At 43.7% G+C, this 20,707-nt stretch overlaps 3 protein-coding genes across 3 annotated transcripts in view; all 3 read right to left on the bottom strand.

The window, feature by feature from the left end:
* The window catches only part of gpr156 (G protein-coupled receptor 156), a 30,970-nt gene that overhangs the window by 2,533 nt on the left and 7,730 nt on the right, over positions 1-20,707 (bottom strand). Inside the window, exons 3-8 of the mRNA XM_084162830.1 lie at positions 5,525-5,652; positions 2,315-2,450; positions 2,115-2,225; positions 1,797-2,018; positions 794-1,030; positions 196-354 (exon numbers count right to left, since the gene is read on the bottom strand). Coding sequence (XP_084018956.1) covers positions 196-354; positions 794-1,030; positions 1,797-2,018; positions 2,115-2,225; positions 2,315-2,450; positions 5,525-5,652 — 993 coding nt within the window. The remainder of the gene's footprint in view (positions 1-195; positions 355-793; positions 1,031-1,796; positions 2,019-2,114; positions 2,226-2,314; positions 2,451-5,524; positions 5,653-20,707) is intronic.
* Positions 6,292-8,552, bottom strand: LOC311130144 (zinc finger protein RFP-like). Its single transcript, XM_084162831.1, has 2 exons — positions 8,474-8,552; positions 6,292-7,992 (listed from the first exon to the last, which is right to left on the bottom strand). Exon 2 carries the CDS (start codon positions 7,982-7,984, stop codon positions 6,296-6,298), a length of 1,689 nt encoding a protein of 562 aa, XP_084018957.1. The 5' UTR covers positions 7,985-7,992; positions 8,474-8,552; the 3' UTR covers positions 6,292-6,295.
* LOC311130145 (E3 ubiquitin-protein ligase TRIM39-like) lies at positions 8,875-10,984 on the bottom strand. Its single transcript, XM_084162832.1, has 2 exons — positions 10,903-10,984; positions 8,875-10,664 (listed from the first exon to the last, which is right to left on the bottom strand). Exon 2 carries the CDS (start codon positions 10,660-10,662, stop codon positions 9,136-9,138), a length of 1,527 nt encoding a protein of 508 aa, XP_084018958.1. The 5' UTR covers positions 10,663-10,664; positions 10,903-10,984; the 3' UTR covers positions 8,875-9,135.

Genomic DNA, 20,707 nt, shown 5'->3' with positions numbered 1-20,707 from the left:
TGAGTAGAAGGGTATTCAGAATACAAAGTAAACAAGTTTAGGTATATATTATAGTGTTGAGGGGTCACAGAGATTATTCTGAGTACAGGACCATGTAGGACCATTTTAGTCAGTAAGGATAGTATTTCACTACCTTTTATAACCATTAGGGGGCGAGTGAGGGTTAAAATAATACATAGCCTCCACACTGACTACCTCATTGAGGAGCCTCTTCATAGAGTTGTTCTCCCCCAGTAGATAGTAGACTTCATCCTGGCTGTAGACAGAGTGGACACTCTTACTGGGGCTCCTGAAGTACTTCGCCATCTGGCTAAGGTTGTTGTGCTCCTCCTCAAACCGACGCCACTGGGTTAACTGGGAAGAGGGGAGCAAGAGGGGTGGAAAGGGGAAAGAGGGGAGAGGAAGAGGGGGATTATGATGGATAGTCAGATAACTGTCAGACAAATGTGCCAGTCTTTGAGCATACCCTTGAATCTCCAGGTGTGTGTGTTGCTCATTGTTCAAGTGCCTCCTTTCTTTCCATCCAGGATGCATTCCTGTATCATAGCATCAGCTCACCACCAGTTACTTATGGGGAGTCATTAACTCGTTGGCAGAGGCTGCAGCATGTTGACTCATGGAGCAATGTGTGTGTTTGTATGAGCCGCACAACCTTGTTAACACACACACACACACACACACTACGGTAAGGTATGGGAAACAACCATGTAGCCACTCGAATTGGGCCTGTCATAAATTACAGGGGTTTCTGTCTGTCCGTCTGTTTGTGATGTGCGCTAACTGTCTCTCTCACCTGAGGTACAAACAGCATACAGTTGGTGGCAAGGGTACAGATGAAGATGGCTCCAGCCACCACGCTATAGACCACGTTAGGCCAGGCCTGCAGGAACCGCGACACAGGGACTGCAACCGCCGTGGAAAGGGTGACCAGGCTGACCGCGGTCATGATGGTGGGGGACTGGTTGACCGGAGGGAGGCTGACGTTGCTGGTCAGACCGGCCAGGTAGGTCCCATACAGGAGCATGCTACCCTGGAGAGACAGCAACATAACCACATAACGTTCATGACATGTTTACTATGACAAACCAACACAAACTCAGGGGAAACAGCTATTAAATCAAATCAAATTTTATTTGCCACATGCGCCGAATACAACAGGTGTAGACCTTACAGTGAAATGCTTACTTACAAGCCCTTAACCAACAATTTAGTTAAGAAAAATAAGCGTTAAGTAAAAAAAGTAGATAAGTAGAAAATACATTTTTTAAATTAAAGAGTAGCAGTCAAATAAAATAACAGTAGGGAGGCTATATACAGGGGGTACCGGTACAGAGACAATGTGCGGGGGCACAGGTTAGTCGAGGTAATATGTACATGTGGGTAGAGTTAAAGTGACTATGCATAGATAATAAACAGAGAGTAGCAGCAGCGTAAAAGAGCGGGTGGGGTAGGGTGGGGATCAATGCAAATAGTCCGGATAGCCATGATTAGCTGTTCAGGACTCTTATGGTTTGGGGGTAGACTTGGCGCTCTGGTACCACTTGCCGTGCGGTAGCAGAGAATACAGTCTATGACTATGGTGGCTGGAGTCTTTGACAATTTTTAGGGCCTTCCTCTGACACCGCCTGGTATAGAGGTCCGGGATGGCAGGAAGCTTGGCCCCAGTGATGTACTGGGCCGTACGCACTACCCTTTGTAGTGCCTTGCGGTCGGAGTCCGAGCAGTTGCCATACCAGGCATAAAATGATGTGCTCTCTTATGTTTATCTGAGCATTTCTCCCAGTTGTATGTTTTACCTTCATCAGAGCGAGGAGGATAACCCACAGGTCTGAATAGAGAGAGGAACAGGAGTCCAGCTGAGACAGAGAGTAGGACAATTCCCTCTCCACCACCTTGACCATAGCCCCAATGGACCGTGCACATTTGACCGGGTCGGTTAGACTCCAGGCGGTCAGAACCAGCAGGTCCATCAGAATCAACAGAGCTACCAAGCCCATCAACTGGATGTCTCTGATGATCTGAAACACACACAGAGTTCAGTAATACACTGTGCAATACACCCACTCTACTACAGACTTCGACCAGAGAGACAGTGAGAGCAGCAGCCTGCTTACCACTCTCTTGTCAGGCACGCGTTGGGTGAATACTCTGTAGAGCCGCCATGTTTTCCCCAGGATGGGCCCAAATACCAGAGTGCTGCCGATACAAAACATCCAGATCCTGGCCTAGGATACACCACAATAACATCAGGACTTCCCATAATATCACACAGCATGGCATCATCAGAGCAACGTGTGTGTGTGTATGTTCTTACCTGTAGTATAGCTCTCGCTCCTCCCCCTTGTAGGTAGGTGCGTTCCTCAAAAGCGAATAGGAATCCACTGCTGTAGGTGAGGACACTCCCACACAGAGTCAGCACATTGAGGTTAGGACTAGACATCTTCACTATCCTGAGAGAGGAACAAACACAAAGCTTAGACTGTTCACGTCTGCGCATCGATTTGAGCATGTGCATATGCTTTTACAGTGCCTTCAGAAAGTATTCAAAGTATTGACTTTTTCCACATTTTGTTGTGTTACAGCCTGAATTTTAAATTCATATTTTGTGTCACTAATCTACACACAATACCCCATAATGTCAAAGTGGAATTTTGTTTTTAGACATTAAACAATTAATTAAACATGAAAAGCTGAATGACAGTGTGAAAAGAAGGAAGCCTGTACAGCAGGGTTCCCAATAGGCAGCCCAAAGGCCAAATTCGGCCATCAGGTGATTTTATTTGGCCCACAAAGTTTTGAGTAAATTATTTTATATATATATATTACCAGGAAATCAGCTCAAAGTGATTTTAATTTAGGATATCTGTTACCAATTATTCCCACGCATAAATAGAGAGACATACACTACCGTTCAAAAGTTTGGGGTCACCTAGAAATGTCCTTGTTTTCGAAAGAAAAGCAATTTTTGGGTCCATTAAAATAACATTACCTTGATGTTGTAAATGGTTTTTGAAGCTGGAAACGGCTGATTTTTTATGGAATATCTACATAGGTGTGACGAGTACTGAGGATACGAAGAGGTAGGATGCAGACGCAGGAATCAACAATGTAAAAGGTTTACTTAACACTGAGCAAGAGAACAACAAAGAGCAAGTACACGACATGACACTAACAATCACACACAACACAACACTGAACAGTCCAGGGCTATATGGGGTGGTGATGAGATGATGAGGTGCAGGTGCGCTGGAGGTGATTAGGGTGCGTTGGGTTTCCATTCCGGTGTTGCCAAGGTGGTGTGCTCAGACCGGTGGCTCAGTAGACCGGCGAATCAGAGCGCCGGAGGGGAGCAACGGGAGGAGACGTGACAATAGGTGTACAGAGGCCCATTATCAGCAACCATCAGTCCTGTGTTCCAATGGCACGTTGTGTTTGCTAATCCAAGTTTATCATTTTAAAAGGCTAATTGATCATTAGAAAACCCTTTTGCAATTATGTTAGCACAGTTGAAAACTGTTGTGCTGTTTAAAGAAGCAATAAAACTGGCCTTCTTTAGACTAGTTGAGTATCTGGAGCATCAGCAATTGTGGGTTCGATTACAGGCGCAAAATGGCCAGAAACAAATAACTTTCTTCTGAAACGCGTCAGTCTACTCTTGTTCTGAGAAATGAAGGCAATTCCATGCGAGAAATTGTTTGAGAAACAGACTCCTCACAGGTCCTCAACTGGCAGCTTCATTAAATAGTACCCGCAAAACACCAGTCTCAACGTCAACAGAGAAGTGGCGACTCCGGGATGCTGACCTTCTAGGCAGAGTTGCAAAGAAAAAGCCATATCTCAGACTGGCCAATAAAAAGAAAAGATTAAGATGGGCAAAAGAAAACAGACACTGGAAAGAGGAAGATTGGGAAAAAGTGTTATGGACAGACGAATTTAAGTTTGAGGTGTTCGGCTCACAAAGAATAACATTTGTGAGACGCAGACCAAATGAAAAGATGCTGGAGGAGTGCTTGATGCCATCTGTCAAGCATGGTGGAGGCAATGTGATGGTCTGGGGGTGCTTTGGTGGTGGTAAAGTGGGAGATTTGTACAGGGTAAAAGGGATCTTGAAGAAGGAAGGCTATCACTCCATTTTGCAACGCCATGCCATACCCTGTGGACAGCGCTTGATTGGAGCCAATTACCTCCTACAACAGGACAATGACTAAAAGTACAGCTCCAAACTATGCAATAACTATTTAGGGAAGAAGCAGTCAGCTGTGGCCAGCACAGTCACCGGATCTAAACCCTATTGAGCTGTTGTGGGAGCAGCTTGACCGTATGGTACGCAAGAAGTGCCCATCAAGCCAATCCAACTTGTGGGAGGTGCTTCAGGAAGCATGGGGTGAAATCTCTTCAGATTACCTCAACAAATTGACAACTAGAATGTAAAAGATCTGCAAGGCTGTAATTGCTGCAAATGGAGGATTCTTTGACGAAAGCAAAGTTTGAAGGACACAATTATTATTTCAATTAAAAATCATTATTTCTAACCTTGTCAATGACTACATTTCCTATTCATTTTGGTATATTTCCTATTCAAACTAATTTCATGTATGTTTTCATGGAAAACAAGGACATTTCTACGTGACCCCAAACTTTTGAACGGTAGTGTATGTGATCATATCCCAATTTAATCAAGGTTTGAAATGATTCTGTTTTTGTTGAATACTGTCTGTTTGGGATTCTTGCAGTCAATTTGCAGTGTACAAATTATTTTTTACTATGTTCTGGCCCCCCTACCATCCACAAAAATCAGCCCACGGTTGAATGTAATTGGGGACGCCTGCTGTACAAAATAACTGCTGCAAATCTAACAAAACACATCACTACCACTCTTCATATTATGGGTATGCTTGTCATCAGCAAGGACTAGGGAGTTTTTTGGGATAAAAATAAATGAAATAGAGCTAAGCACAGGCAAAATCATAGAGGAAAACCTGGTTCAGTCTGCTTTCCAACGGACACTGGAAGACGAATTCACTTTTCAGCAGGACAATAACCTAGGCCAAATCTACATTGGATTTGCTTACCAAGACGACATTGAATGTTCCTAGTTACAGTTTTGACTTAAATTGGCTTGAAAATCTATGGGAAGACTTGAAAATGTCTGTCTAGCAATGATCAACAACTAACTTGACAGAGCTTGAATAATCTTTTCAAGAATGATAGGCAAATATTGTACAATCCAGGTGTGCAAAGCTCTAAGAGACTTACCCCAAAAGACTCACAGCTGTAATTGCTGCCAAAGGTGATTCTAATATGTTTTGACTCAGGGGGTTGAATACAATAATCAAGATACAGTATATTAGTGTTTTAGATTTTTTTGGTTGACATTATAGAGTATAAAGTATTTTGTGTAGATCGTTGATAAAAAAAATACAATTAAATCCATTATAATCCCACTTTGTAACGCAACAAAATTTGGAAAAAGTCAAGGGAGTTGAATACTTTACGAAGGCACTGTAAGTGTATGTGTGTGTACCTGTTGTTCTTGAAGCGCAGGGTAAAGAGCAGGAAGCAGAATGCCAGCAGGATGCCACAGGAGAGCATGGTCCAGACCACTGCACAGAGCACTGGAGAGAGAGACCGCCTCTGCAGCTCCACTCCCATCTACAGTAGATGTCAATCACATATCAATTAGAATCTCTACACTAATGGGAAACACTTGAGTAAACATAGTAACTTTGTGTTTGTGTGTTTGTGTACGTGTTGATGATATTAAGAGTATTAAGAGTTGTATGTGTTTTAGTGTAGTATGCCCAAAACCTTCAACCTGGTCTGCATAGTGTTTCTTTGTATCACCTCATAAATATATTGCATAAAGATTTGCAAGCCCAAGGCACAGAAAACAGACAACTTTTATTAACCTTTATTAATATTATTTATTAATATTGGGCTCCCGAGTGGCGCCGTGGTCTAAGGCACTGCATCTCAGTACTTGAGACGTCACTACAGACCCCCTGGTTCGATTCCAGGCTGTATCACAACCGGCCGTGATTGGGAGTCCCATAGGGCGGCGCACAATTGGCCCAGCGTCGTCTGGGTTTGGCCGGTGTAGGCCGTCATTGTAAATAAGAATTTGTTCTTAACTGACTTGCCTAGTTAAATAAAGGTTATAAATTAATTATATCTTTATTAAATCAACCACACAATACATGAGATAGAGAAAATATATATGGCACAAGCTTCTATAACAAATAAAACTGACACAACACTCAGTGTCCTCTTCTGAGAAGAGGTGAAAGGTGAAAGGTTAACGTGAGGTGGTGAGGTCACTGACAGGGCAGATCACCAATGGTGCTGAGTTGACCCCACCGTTATTCTTTCGGGGGTTGAAGTATGCATAGAGTCTCTCTGCGAAGATGTAACCGGTGAATGAGTAGATATGAGACCTGGAATCCACATCGTAAAAGGACACCTGCCCCCCTTCCCAGTCCACGTACACCCCAACCCTCTGGGGCTTCTCGACCAGTGGCAGGGGGACAGGGGGGGTCGTGAGAGCCCAGTACTCAGTCCTGTTCCTCAGGCCTACTGTCCAGTAGCCATGCTCAGGGTTTAGGGTATTCCCTCCTTTCTTGTTGACAGACTCTCTCCCCACTCCTATGTCCCACTCTGTCTTCCCCTTCACCTGCACCTCGTAGTAGAACCTCCCTGAGGAGAAGCCCTCCCTCCCCAGGACACTGATACCAGGGTAAAACCTCTCTGGGTTGTCAGGGAGGTTCAGCGCTGTGTTGCCGTGGGCCACTTGTTTACCGTTGTCAGAGAGGATAAGTTTGGGGTGAGCTGTATCAGGGTCAAGGGTCACATCCACGGCACACTGCTGAGTTCTTGTAAGTTCTGTTTCACATAATCTTTTCACTTCATTCTTCAGTGTCTCCTCAAACTGGGATCCAGCTCTCCTCACAGCTCTCCTCACTGTTCCTACGTACACAACACTTTGAACACTGATTTCGGACAAGTCCTTGGCGGGTGGAGGGTTGAACAGGGATGGGAAGCTATGGATGAGGTGGAGGTGGTCCTCAGTGCGTGAGAGCTGCTTCACCTCAGTGTTTCTCCTCTTTAGCTCTGTGATTTCCTGCTCCAGCTCTTTAATGAGCCCCTCAGCCCGCCTCTCTGCTGCTTTCTGCTTTTCCTCAATCACCTCAATGAGCTCAGCCTGGCTTCTCTGAATGGAGTGCATCAGAGCAGTGAAGACCTGCAAGCTCTCTCTAATCTCTCTCTCTGCATTTATTCTGCCTGATTGTACTGTGTGTTTGACCTCCTTCACTTTCTGCAGTCGACCATGAATCATCTGCTGCATTACATCTTCCATATTCCCCAGCTGAGCCCTCCTCTCTCTGCTTTCTTCCTCCAAAGGGACAACATTGTGTTTCTTGTGTCTTTTCTCAGTGCAGACCTGACACACGTACGTCTGGTCACTTCTACAGAACAGCTCCAGAAGCTTCTGGTGCCGCTTACACACTCTGTCCTCCATGTTAATCACAGGCTCAATCAGATTGTGTTTCTTGAAGGTGGCCAGTATCTGGTGAGGCTCCAGGTGAGTCTCACAGTAAGAGGCCAGGCACTCCAGGCAGGACTTCAAGGCCTTGACTTTCCTCCCAGTGCAGACGTCACAGGGCACTTCTCCAGGTTGGGCTGCTTGGGGTTGGGCTTGGGCCAAGGGTTGGTCCTGGGTACTAGTAGCAGTAGCCCTAATTTCAACTGACCTTCTGAACTGATCGGCCATCTCAGCTATGAAAGTATTGACTTTGAGCTCAGGTCTTCTGCCGAATTTCTGCTTACACATGGGACACTGGCATGGGCTGGTGGTATGCCAGTACCCATGTATGCAGTCCTTGCAGAAGTTGTGTCCACACGGGGTGGTGATTGGGCTGGTGAACACGTCTAGACAGATGGGGCACAGGAACTGTTCCTCGGACAGCAGGCTGCTGGCAGAAGCCATGTCCGGGTCTGGGAAGAGATCCAAAAATAAACCACATGCGACTTTATGGAATCAGTTGGCTCTCCACACTGGAATTTCTTTACTGGAATGTTTTTTTCTAGCTTACAGTATACCACCAAGCTCTATGTAGTTACAGGACACCCAACTAGCTTTCTCAATACATGTAACCAGTGGTACCAATCATATGATTTTATATTTCATTCAGAAATATACATTTATTAACATATGATGAGAAGTCTAATACAGCCTAACAGACAAATAAATTAAAGGGGACAGTGATGACGTCCCCACCTGTCAAATTCAATCTAAATCAAGCCTACAGTATAACACAGTAAATGTAATGTCATACAATACAAAAACACAATATAACTGTATTTTTCCCCTTGATTATATTTATAACTGGGCTGGGACAGGTATTGAAACTTGAATAAACAACCTAACATAGCATACAACAGACAACACAGCACAAATGAAAGACCCTCCACTCACCTCTGTGTGTATTCAGAAGAACAGCAATGTCAAAGACGGTATATTTTGTACCTTATTAGGCTGTGTTGAGAGATTTGTGAGGGAATTTTGTTATGCTAAAGCACAAAGTTCTCTAGTTTAGTCTCACTTTACAACGTGACATTACCATGGCTTGTCCAGGTCCCTTACTGCTAAGTTAAAATGCAGCTGCTCTTAAAGGTACAGTACATGGCTGAATTAACCCTTAACATGACAGGACTCTCTCAGCTGAACCATGTATTATGGTTGCCATGTATTCTAATACATTCACACTTCCTGTTCATATTATGTAGGAGTTCACAAAGCTGTTATTGTGTTGTAGCCCAGAAGATTTACTGAGGACCTGATCAAATAACAAAGCCATTGAAAAGCAGTGTGCACATTTCAGATCATTTTAATGCAAAGAGGATTCAATTTAATATTTTCACATAAATTAGATACAGAGACATATTGGGGCAGGATTAGTAAGGAGCTACATTTTCAGTATGTCATCATACAATCGTGAAGGACATCACAATACAGCCCAGCAAATGTGATTCTAGATTTCCTGGCAAGATACAATATATACCTCTCTAAATATTCAATATAAATCAATACATGGAATGTTGTGTTTTCTTTAGAATGTCAACGATACGAGTGAAATCTCAATCTGATTTGCTCACATGAGAGATGATCAAAGGTGCTGACATTTTGTCAATGCCACAAACACCAAGGTTGAAGTATGGGTAAAGTTTCTCAGTGAAGGAACAATCAGTGAATGAGTAGATATGAGACCTGGCCTGGGCATTGTACAAGGAGACCTCACCGTCTTCATAGTCCACATAGACCCCCACCTTCTGGGGCTTCTCACTCAGGGAGAGGGGGGTAGGGTCAGTGGTGCAGGCCTTGTAGATGTTCCCTTTCCCCAGCTGGATAGTCCAGAGTCCATTCTCAGGCTTTGCTGCATGAATCTTTCTGTTAATGGACTCTCTGGCCACTCCTACACTCCAGAGAGTATTTCCCTTCACCTGCACCTCATAGTAGAATCTCCCTGAGGAGAAGCCCTCCTTTCCCAGGACGCTGGCAATGTAGAAGAACCTCTCTGGATTGCCAGGGTAGTTTTGTCGTCTACTGGGATGTCTAAGTTGTTTCACATCTTCAGAGAGAGTGAGATTGGGATGAGCTGTATCAGGGTCCAGAGTTACATCCACTGACCACTGCTGAATAACCTTGAGCTCAGCCTCACACAACCTCTTCAATTCACTCTTCAGTGTGTCTTCGAACTGAGAGCCAGCTCTCTTCACAGCTTTCCTCACCGTCCCGACATACTCAACACTCTGAAACCTGATCTCAGACCAGTCCTTGGTGGGTGGAGAGGTGCACAGGGATGGTGAGCTCTGGAGGAGTTTTAGGTCAGTGATTTCCTGCTCCAGCCCTGTAATGAGCCTTTCAGCCAGCCTTTCGGCTTCCTTTTGCTTTTCCAAAATCACCTCAATGAGCTCAGCCTGGCTTCTTTCAATGGAGCGTATTAAAGCTCTAAAGATCTGACAACTGTTCTCTACCTCTTGCTCTGCATTTATTCTGCTAGATTGTAGTGTATTTCTGATCTCAATAACTTTCTGCTGTCTGCTCTGAATCATCTGCTGCACTCCCAGCTGAACCTTATTCTTTCTGGTTTCCACTTGAAGAGGGACAGTGCTGTGGGTATTGTAGTCGGTCTTGAACTCCAGACATCTCCCAAGCCTTTCACACATTTGTTCTTCAAGATTCTCTACATGCTGTTGTCTCCTCAAGGTTGCGACTCTCTGATTGGGCTCCAGGGGAGTCTCACAGTAAGAGGCCTCAAAAGAAGAATTGACAGCCTTGACCTCCCTCCCAACAAAGACATCATGGGACACCTCTCTAGATTGGTCCAGGCATTGGTCCTGGGGGCTTGTGTCATTTCCTAGAAATGGATCCCAGAACTCTGCAACAATTTTAGATAATTGAGTATTGACTTTTAGCTCTGATCTTTTAGGGAATTTCTCCATGCACAGTGGACACTGGCACAGGACATTGATTCTCCAGTATTTGCTGATACAATCCATGCAGAAGTTGTGCCCACATGGGGTTGTGACTGGTTTCTTGAACACCTCCTCACAGATATAGCAAACTAACTGCATTTCAGACTGGGGATTGCTAGCTGATGCCATGCCTGGGAACAAACAGAAAGTGAAATCAACTTTCCTGAATGAATCAGCAATCTGTGTTATCTTGGCATTCCCACCATAATTATGCTTATGTATTTCCTTCTCTATTCTTGAATGCTATTGTTTCTAAACATACTCTTTAACAAAAATAAACAATGAGGGAGGAATTTCAAACATACAGTACAAACAAGAGAAGCTATGACAAAATACGAAAATTCAAAGATGTTCTCTATCTCTTCTTACCTGAGATGATGTGTGTTGTTGAATGATATTTTTTTTCTCTTGAATCCCAAAGTAAGACTCTGAGTACAGGGGACTGGCAAGTGTTCAGAAAAATGTATAAGGAGAAAGTGTTTTTGGGTCCTCAACATTCAGCTCTGCTGTTTAGTTTCATTTCAGCACCAGGCTCCTCCCAACACCATATTGCAAGACTATGAGCTTACTTCTCCATCTCTTAAAGGAGCAGATCTTCCTACACTGAGTGTACAAAACATTAAGAACATTCTGTTGGTTTCTAGCTTGAAATATACTTATTCATGTTACCATACTAGAACATATTGATTACTTTATATGTGTAAGGAATGTATATGTTAGGGGTCAAGGAAGGGTAAAGAGGAACTAGGTGTGTGGAAAGTTACTGAGTTATATGGAAAGTTACTGAGTGAGAAAAGGGGAAGTGCAGAAAGTTCATATTCTGTTCATTATTGTTATTGTTGAATATGAATGTTCCTAAGGAGGGAGGCAAAGGGCAACAGTCTAGTTTCAGTTTTTGATAAGGCAGACCAGTTGCTGAGGAACCAGGACCATGAGGGATGTGGAACTCATCTCAAGATAAGGTCAACAGATGAAGAGAGAAGACACTTTTCTAGTCGTCCGTGAGTTTTTACTCTGTTTGTTCAGAACCTAACAGTTGCCATTGTCGGCAGGATTCACCATGATTTATAGTCGAACTGGAGAGTCCGAATCAGTGGAACAGGAGCCGGCACATAAAAACAAGGTAGGCAAAGTTCCTACACCTGTTACTACTCATTCTGACATCTTGGAGAGACGAGAGTCTTAGGCTGAATACAAATTAAAGGATACGGATCTGGAAAGACTGAGTTTATTCAGTAGGCCCACTGTATATACTACCAGTAGACCTAGGGGTTGGGGTCCCTAGGGGGGTTTAGCCACCAGAATGTTTGACTAGGCACTCTGTCCACCAGAAGGTTAGACTAGGGCAGGGGTATTCAACAAAATTTAAAAAAGGTCCAGTTAGAGAAAATGTTTTAAAGCAAAGGTCCAGAAGATCATAATGTCTAACAATTTAGTGGTATATATATTTAAGTAGCCTAGTAGTTCTGAATGTAATCAATAACTGACCGTCTAATCAAATTAATTCAGTACAATTCAAAAACTTGTTGACAATATTTATTATCACGAAACATAGAACTGAACATTAGGGTTGTCCTCGACTAAAGAAATTCTTAGTCGACTAACACTTATATGAGTTTGTCGACTAATCGATTAGTTGATTTAATCGACAGAGCTGTGCAAGACTAGAAAAGCGCAATATAAATGTAGTTAATTAACCATCTGTAAAACTGAGTTTCTCCGAAATTAATCATGCAAAAGCACCACTTTAAATCTCGTGTTCACCAGAAATGTTCTCATAAGTTACTTGGAAATGAGTAATTAAGCATGAATAAGCATAAAAAATGACTTATCGACTAAAGAAATCTTAGTCGACTAAGACCAAAACGACCGATTAGTCGACTAATCGACTAAGAGGGGCAGCCCTACTGAACATATATGTATGACTGTAGATATGTACAATGTGCTCTCATTAATTAACTAAATAAAACTAGGGCTGCATGTCAAAATAAGAGAAAATAAATAAAATGTGAAAATTGTGCATTTTCAAAAGAAGTGCTTAACTTCAGAAAAATAATATAAAGGGAGGAAAAGTTTGAATTTCCCCTTTTCTGTTTCACATCTTGACTCAACAGTCTCAACCAATTTTACAAATAATAAATCTCAACAGATCTTAACAATTGAACAGTTTTAGAGTATCACTTTCTTCCCCTCATATCCCACTCCACCATGTTTTTGCTCAGTGAGAGAATTGAGCTTTAGCCTGTCTTGCCAGAATTTTAAACCTGGGCTTGAATGGAGTCAGGGCCATTCTCATACACATGTGAAGGTGCTCATTGGTGAGCCTGGAACGATATTTAGTTTTAATTATGTTCATTGTGGAGAAAGCTGCCTCGCAGTTGTATGTGGAGCCAAACATGGTCAAGATGTATAGGGCTACTTTCCTCAGACCGGGGAAAGCAGTCTCAGGGACCATTTGGAACCAGAAAGTGGAAGGGTCAGTTCTTACAAACTGCTCTTTCAGGGCCACATCTGCTTGGAGATCAACCAATTGCATCTGGAGAGACCCAGCATTTACCCATTTAAAGTGCTGTGTGACTTCCTTTGAGAACCCCCTGACATCTGTGATCAGAAATGGGTTCTGAATGAACATGGTGAGCTGCTCTCCAAAGCTGAAGCTGTCAAAACGGTTGCTGAAGTTTACAATCAGCTTATCAATAAAATCAACAAAAGAAGACAAATCTCTCTGTCCCTGAACCTGTTCCTGCACTGCTGGGAAGTGTACACAATCTCCCTGCAGGTCTTCCTTGAACACTTCAAGTTTCCTCTGAAAGGAGCGAACAGCTGTCATCAGTTCACAAATTGAATTGTCCTTGCCCTGTAGCCTCAAATTCAGTTCATTCAGATGTGACGTGATGTCAACCAAAAAGGCCACATTATCCATCCATTTCTCATTTTCTAAAAAGAGAGAAAACTGTGTTGCCTTCTGACTGCTTAGCTCTGCCAAAAAAGATGCTAATTCCCTCCTGATGGACCAAAAGCGCTCTAGCACCCTGCCTTTGCTGAGCCATCTCACATTGTTGTGCAGCAAAAGATCATCAGCATTGGCATCAACTTCTCTGAGGAATTCCCTAAGCATGCGATGCTGGTAGGAAGAGGATGCCCTGAGAAAATTTATCATTTTCATCATTGTATTCATCACCTCAGCATGCTCATCTGACAGGGAGGCACAGAGGACAGATTGATGAATGATGCAATGGTAAGATAAAAGCTCAGGATTGTCCCCTTTCAGTCTTGCTACAGCTCCTTTTTCTTTCCCTATCATAGAAGGGGCTCCATCTGTGGTTATTGAAACCACTTGTTTTGGCTCTATTCCTCTTTTTGTTAACATCTCCTTAATGGCCAGGTAGATATCCTCTCCTCTTGTACTGGTCTGAAGGGGAGTGACACCTAACATGTCTTCACAGAATGTTTTCTGGGCTGTGTTGAAAAACCTGGCAAACACTAACAGCTGAGCATTGTCACATATGTCAGTGGACTCATCCACAGCTAAGCCTACACATGGTGCCTTATGCATGGCTTCATCTAGCTGGGTTAGCACATCCTGAGTTAATATTTCACTTTTCTTTGTGGCAGATGATGCTGACATGGGAATTTGCTTTATTTTATCACAAAGCTCATTTTTTTGTTTTCCCTCAAGTAGTGTTTCAGCTACTGCACTCATGCATTCTTTGACAACCCCTCCATCTGTAAATGGCTTTTTGTGTTTACCCAAAATCCAAGAAACTCTGAGGGAACACTCAAGAGCACGTTGTTGGGCAGTGAATGTGTTGCTCATTCTGTCTGTCCATTCTGGATTAAATGCTCTGTTTTCATTGTCCACTTTTCTTTTTTTGGAGAGTGCCATTTGTTCCTTATTTTCTCTAACTGTTACCCTTTTTCTGCCTCACTCGTCTGTTTCGCTCCCTTTCTCCGTCTCACTCATATTTTCGTCAACTTTCTCCGTCTCACTCGTATTTTCCTCAGCTTTCTCCGGCACACTCGTCTGTATCTCTCCCTTTCTCCGTCTCATTCGTCTGTTTCTCACTCGTCTGTTTCGTTCCCTTTCTCCGTCTCATTCGTCTGTTTTCGCTCCCTTTGTTTTCTACATATATCGCTATCTTTTTAATCCGACTTTCTTTTCCTTGGTAACTTGCCTCTAAAACTCTCATCTGTCTGCACTGTAGAGTCCCAATGTTTACCGCCAGGAATGCAAAGACTTCATTGGCTGAGTGGTATCACGTGGGATCGCTTAACTCACATGCAATTGGTCGGTGAGTTTCCTCATTCACAAAACGAGTACCGTAAAGACTACAAAAGCTGTGCATATTAAAATAGAAGCGCCCCGTCAGGTTTTAATTCATAATCTTTTGTTTTGGTCCGGGTCCGTATGGGACGGCTTCTGGGTCCGGATCCGGACCGCGGTCCGCCTGTTAGTGACCTATGGACTAGGGGGTGGAAGTCCCTTAGGAGGGTCGGGGGAAGTGGCCATCCCTACAACATGTCTGTTTAATAATTTGTGAGGAAATCTAAACACCCTAGACACTGTCGGAAGAAGCGTCTGAATAATAACTATTGAATTGGTGACCGACAGCCCCAATCCTCCCTTTAAATGGGGGCTAGAGGAAGAAAAGTTTAACAAAGCCATAGAGGCACTGAAAGAGGCGAATGAGCAATCTACTAATTCAGCATGAATATTTTTGCAAACTGGATAAAATTGGTCAGCTTCGCTGCTGAAGGAAAATTCCAATTTAATAAAGAATTCAGCGATCCTATTGTGAGTTGGCACAATTACATAAAATACGAAATAAAAAGCTCAATAAACCAGCATTTTGATGTCAGCGTTCTATCAACAGAAAAGCAAAACCGATTGAACCAAAACTAGTAGATGTACTCAGCATCAAAAGGACTGGGTACGTGAGTACGTTGATAGGATGGAAGACGTATTGCGCACTAATCTGGCACTAGCAGATCATTTGAATCAAGATGCTGGAATTTGTACCTCCGCTTTGCTGGCAGGGATGAAATCCACCGTCAAAATGGCTATTGCAGGGTAAGTGCGGCTGTGCTGACATTTTCTTCAGTGACTAGTGAGCCACAGCAAGCACTCCTGAAAGCGGCCGGAGTTGGGAGTAACGCATAGGGGTATTTGGCCTCTGTGCGGTTGTCAAATTGGCTGAATTTACGACGGAAAACCATTACGTTTAGTGGAGTAACAGGGACAGAATCTAAAGCTATGCAATTACTACCCATGCTGTTTACAATGGGTCCAGTAACAATACCGTGCTCATTTTTTATGGTAGCTGGGGTAGAACCGATTTTGGGTTAAGATCATCTTTGCAAAATGGGTGACAAATTACAATCGGCACGGCAAAACACTCCTCGCAAGCTCAGAAAACCTCGGGGGTTTAAATTTTTGTGAGACACTTTATTCCGTCTTATTCTGAAATAGCTTTACAGAATTGACAAAAGGGAGGAGGGGTCCTCACGAGAAATTAGAGTGTAGTTAATATTGGAAACAATTGTAATTGTAGAGTTTAAAAAAGCAATTGTGTCAAGCGCCAGCATTGGGGTTACCAAACCTAAAATTACCTTTTAAATGTTTGTTAATGAGCCAGAAGGGCATTGTAGTGCGGTGGTTACACAAAAGAGAGAGAGCCCAATCATGTATTGAAGTAAATCGTAAGACTCGGTGGTGAGAGTAGGAATATCGCCGTGTCTGAGGGCAGTAGAGGCGACAGAAATGGTTTTGCATAACACTGTTTCGATTACAATGGGCCAAAAAAGTAGATCTGTCTCAATTCAGTGCATATTCATCTTAAAATAGTAGACATTATTAAGTGTGAAGCAAATAGTGAATATCCAACGGAGATTGGTAATAGTATATACAGTAAACGTTGGGGTGGATTAAAACACAAACGATTAAAGAGTGGAGGGAGGACAGTGGTCGCCCTGTGAACAGAAGTTATCAGGTGTTGTTATGTCTGTAATTAAAACCTTTTGGTGCTTATTAAGATTTAGCATAGTGAAAACTAACAAAATGTTCATTTTCTCTTCCAGGAGAGGATGGGGTGTCCCTATCTCTCCCTTTGAAATGTTTCCCGAAGCCGTTGCCTTGGGAGAGCAGTAAGTGAAATTCAGTAGTTCTATAAAAAATAAAGGTACCCGGATCTGGCCGTAAAGGGAGATCCCAATTAAGTAAGGCCTGGCCATTTGTTTGTTTTTGCCCTTGTTTTACCACACACACCAGCACACACACACAACCCACCTATTATGAATGTTTGTTAGTGGTGTTAATACCGTGTCTGATGTATTGTGTGGGGTCTTTTTATTTGGGTTTTAGTAGGTTCTGCACAGGTTAGAAAGGATGCACCTTAAAGGGCACACAAATTACATTTTCTGAAGTATCAATTGTCTGAATTTTGGTTGCACACATGTAAGTTCTCCTGATAACAAATGTATTGAAAAACCCAATACAAACCTGGTACACAGAATGTTTGAAATGTCTTTAATTAATTAGTCTGAAGTACAGGGAAAGAAAAGGGAAAGAACAGTGGTCTAAGGCACTGCATCGCAGTTCTAGCTGTGCCACTAGAGATCCTGGTTCGAATCCAGGCTCTGTCGTAGCCGGCCGCGACCGGGAGACCCATGGGGGGTCTGCTTCGTCTGCTTGGGAAAATCAGATTATTCCCCAGATATTGAAATTGGGGACATTATCAAGGGCCATCAACTTTGACAGGCATGAGTTACATGTGTGCCATTGGGAGGATGAACTGTAAGCTATTTGAAGAAGAAAATTAAGAGATGCCAGAAGAATGAGTGCCGGGAGGGAGGAGGGTGGTCAACCGTGCCCGTAATTGCATTGAGATACCGATCTGTCATTAACATGCCACTTGTGACAGTATAAGACAGGGACAAACGGGGGCCGTGCTGAGAAAAGTTAATGCTAGAAATATAATATTACCATGCCATCAGAATCCTATTGTTAAAGCGCATTAATACATATAGCTTTCTGGACGATACAGTCCAATTAATTACAAGGCTCGTAGTCTGCGTCTTGTTTGGACACCCGAGGATGAGAAGGAAGGAGAGGGTGCGAGTGAGCTGTCTTTGATGATCTGAAGCCAATGGGGGAAGACTGGGTAAAAGTGAGAGGGGTATCCAACAGGGAACTAATTTTCATGGAGCCCAGTGAAGATCTAGCATCCCATTGGCACAGATCAGGTTGGATGGACGGTCCTTGCCCCAATCTCATTCTCATCAAGGGTGGTGTGAAATTATTAAACGTGTATTCTCTCTCTTCCCTATTCAAGTCAATATGTATTCTAGGTGGCGTGGAACATGTGAGTGATCACTGTTCCAGATGAGGGACTTTTGGAAACTGATTAATAGAGAGGACGCGATGGGGTGAGGTTGTGTTTCTCTAAGCGGGAGGTAAGCTTAGCTTCTTCTTTATATGGTGTTGAGTAAAGCTTAAACCATGTATTTAGATTGTAGGTAGTATTGTAGTTAGGTATTGTAGGTAGTTTATCTAGGTAGTTATTGTAGGTAATTATTGTAGGTAAGTATTGTATCCGGCTGAGCCAGGTGAAGCACGAGGCTAGCTAACCCACTACCTGGACCAATAAAGCTAGCTAGCTAGCGGGTAGCTACTGGTAACTATTAGCAACTGTGGATAGTTGTTTCCAATGTTATTTCACGCTTAAAAGTACCTGTAATTATGGCAGCTAGCTACCTACCATTCAGCTGTTTTTCTAACCTCATTATCTGAAGTGTTAACGTTAGGTAGTTAGTAGCTACTGTACTCAAAATGTAGCTAGCTTGTTGCTACCTGGATAGCTAACTAAACAATAGCTGGAACGACCGAGCTGTAATGTTTGGAGACGCTTTCTCTCCGTTCGGACAGACGCGAACTGACTAAATCGATTCAGTAGCTAGCTTTACACGTAACTAGCTAACAGTAGCTACTAAGGGTAAGTTATAACCTACATTTATTTTTGTTTTATTTTTACACACTGGTAACCAGAGTCATTCAAAAGGAATTCAAGACATGGGTGACTAGTTAACGTTAGCTTGGCTCTCTCTGTGTGTTTCATACCGTGGGAGGAGGGATTGGTTCGTTGACAGAGAGCAATGGCTAGCTAATATGCTAACAATTCTAGCTAACTAAATAACTGGCTGAATAAATTGACGACGTACTCTCTCAAAATGTCAAAACTAACCCCAAAACTTTACACAACGTTAGACACGGACACGAATGATCTGTTTAGCGTGTTAACACACTATTGGTAGTTTGCTGTAACTGAGTATTGGTGCTAAACTGTGTTATTGGAAGCTAGCATGCTAGTTAGCTATGGCGTCATAAGATATGGTGCCCTGGGCGGTTTTCACGGAAGAATACTGTACCATGTTAGCTAGCTGAATAAACTAAGTTAGAGTCTATTCCTAGAAAACATTGAACCGCTGTAGTTTACAACAATTATAATTTCTATAGTGGAAGTTGGGAGAGTTATATTTGAGTGTTTCAGTGAAACGTAAGTGAGGGAGGCCCCGCTCTCTCGCTTTCATAGATGTTTAGTTAATTTCATTCCGATCTCCTTTGCATTATTGTAGCCTTTTCTGTAGCCTGTCAACAATGTGTCTGTCTATCCCTGTTCTCTCCTCTCTGCACAGGCCTTACAAACACTTCACACTGCGTGGCTGCTGCCACTCTAATCTGGTGGTCCCTGCGCGCACGACCCACGATAAGTTCCAGGTCTCCGGCAGCCTCTGGAACTGCCATTCTGCGGCCAACAAGGCAGAGTTCATCTCAGCCTATGCTACCCTCCAGTCCCTCGACTTCTTGGCGCTGAATCCACAGGAATCCTCATCTCTCCCAAGTGGACATTCTTCATTTGAATTCCATGCTGTCACAGTCACTAGCCCATTCAAGCTTAACATCCTTGTCATTTATCGCCCTCCAGGTTCCCTTGGAGAGTTCATCAATGAGCTTGACATGTTCCTTTCCTGAGGATGGCTCACCCCTCACAGTTCTGGGTGACTTTAACCTCCCTACGTCTGCCTTTGGCTAATTTCTCTCTGCCTCCTACTTCCCCCTTTTGACCCCCCCCCCCCTACTCACAAGGCAGGCAATACGCTTGACCTCATCTTTACTAGATGCTGTTCTCCTACTAATCTCACTGCAACTCCCCTCCAAGTCTCCGACCACTACTTTGTATCCTTTTCTCTCTCGCTCTCCTCCAACACTACTCACTCTGCCCCTACTCAGATGGTAATGTGCAGTCGCAACCTTCGCTCTCTCTCTCCCGCTACTCTCTCCTCTTCCATCCTATCATCTCTTCCTTCTGCTAAATCCTTCTCCCTCCGATCTCCTGATTCTGCATCCTCAACCCTCCTCTCCTCCCTTTCTGCATCTTTTGACTCTCTATGTCCCCTATCCTCCCGGCCGGCTCGGTCCTCCCCTCCTGCTCCGTGGCTTGACGACTCATTGCGAGCTCACAGAAGAGGGCTCCGGGCAGCCGAGTGGAAATGGAGGAAAACTAGACTCCCTGCGGACCTGTCATCTTTTCACTCCCTCCTCTCTACATTCACTTCCTCTGTTTCCGCTGCTAAAGCCACTTTCTACCACTCTAAATGTCAAGCCTCTGCCTCTAACCCTAGGAAGCTCTTTGCCACCTTCTCCTCCCTGCTGAATCCTTCTCCTCCTCCCCCTCCCTCCTCCCTCTCTGTGGATGACTTCGTCAACCATTTTGAAAAGAAGGTTGACGACATCCGATCCTCATTTATTAAGTCAAATGACACCGCTGGTCCTGCTCACACTACCCTACCCTATGCTTTGACTTCTTTCTCCCCTCTCTCTCCAGATGAAATCTTGCGACTTGTGACGGCCGGCTGCCCAACAACCTGCCCGCTTGACCCTATCCCCTCCTCTCTTCTCCAGACCATTTCCGGAGACCTTCTCCCTTACCTCACCTCGCTCATCAACTCATCCTTGACCGCTGGCCATGTCCCTTCCATCTTCAAGAGAGCGAGAGTTCCACCCCTCCTCAAAGAACCTACACTCGATCCCTCCGATGTCAACAACTACAGACCACTATCCCTTCTTTCTTTTCTCTCCAAAACTCTTGAGCGTGCCGTCTCTAGCCAACTCTCCTGC

This window comes from Coregonus lavaretus (assembly GCF_964263955.1).
Source record: "Coregonus lavaretus genome assembly, chromosome: 5".
NCBI lineage: Eukaryota > Metazoa > Chordata > Actinopteri > Salmoniformes > Salmonidae > Coregonus > Coregonus lavaretus.
The sequence above is the reverse complement of the archived record's forward strand: the minus strand, read 5'-3'. Positions and strand labels throughout refer to the sequence as shown.

Bases quoted from the DNA above. Each gene is read 5' to 3' on its own strand.
- LOC311130144 (XM_084162831.1), bottom strand. From the start codon at position 7,984: ATGGCTTCTGCCAGCAGCCTGCTGTCCGAGGAACAGTTCCTGTGCCCC.
- LOC311130145 (XM_084162832.1), bottom strand. From the start codon at position 10,662: ATGGCATCAGCTAGCAATCCCCAGTCTGAAATGCAGTTAGTTTGCTAT.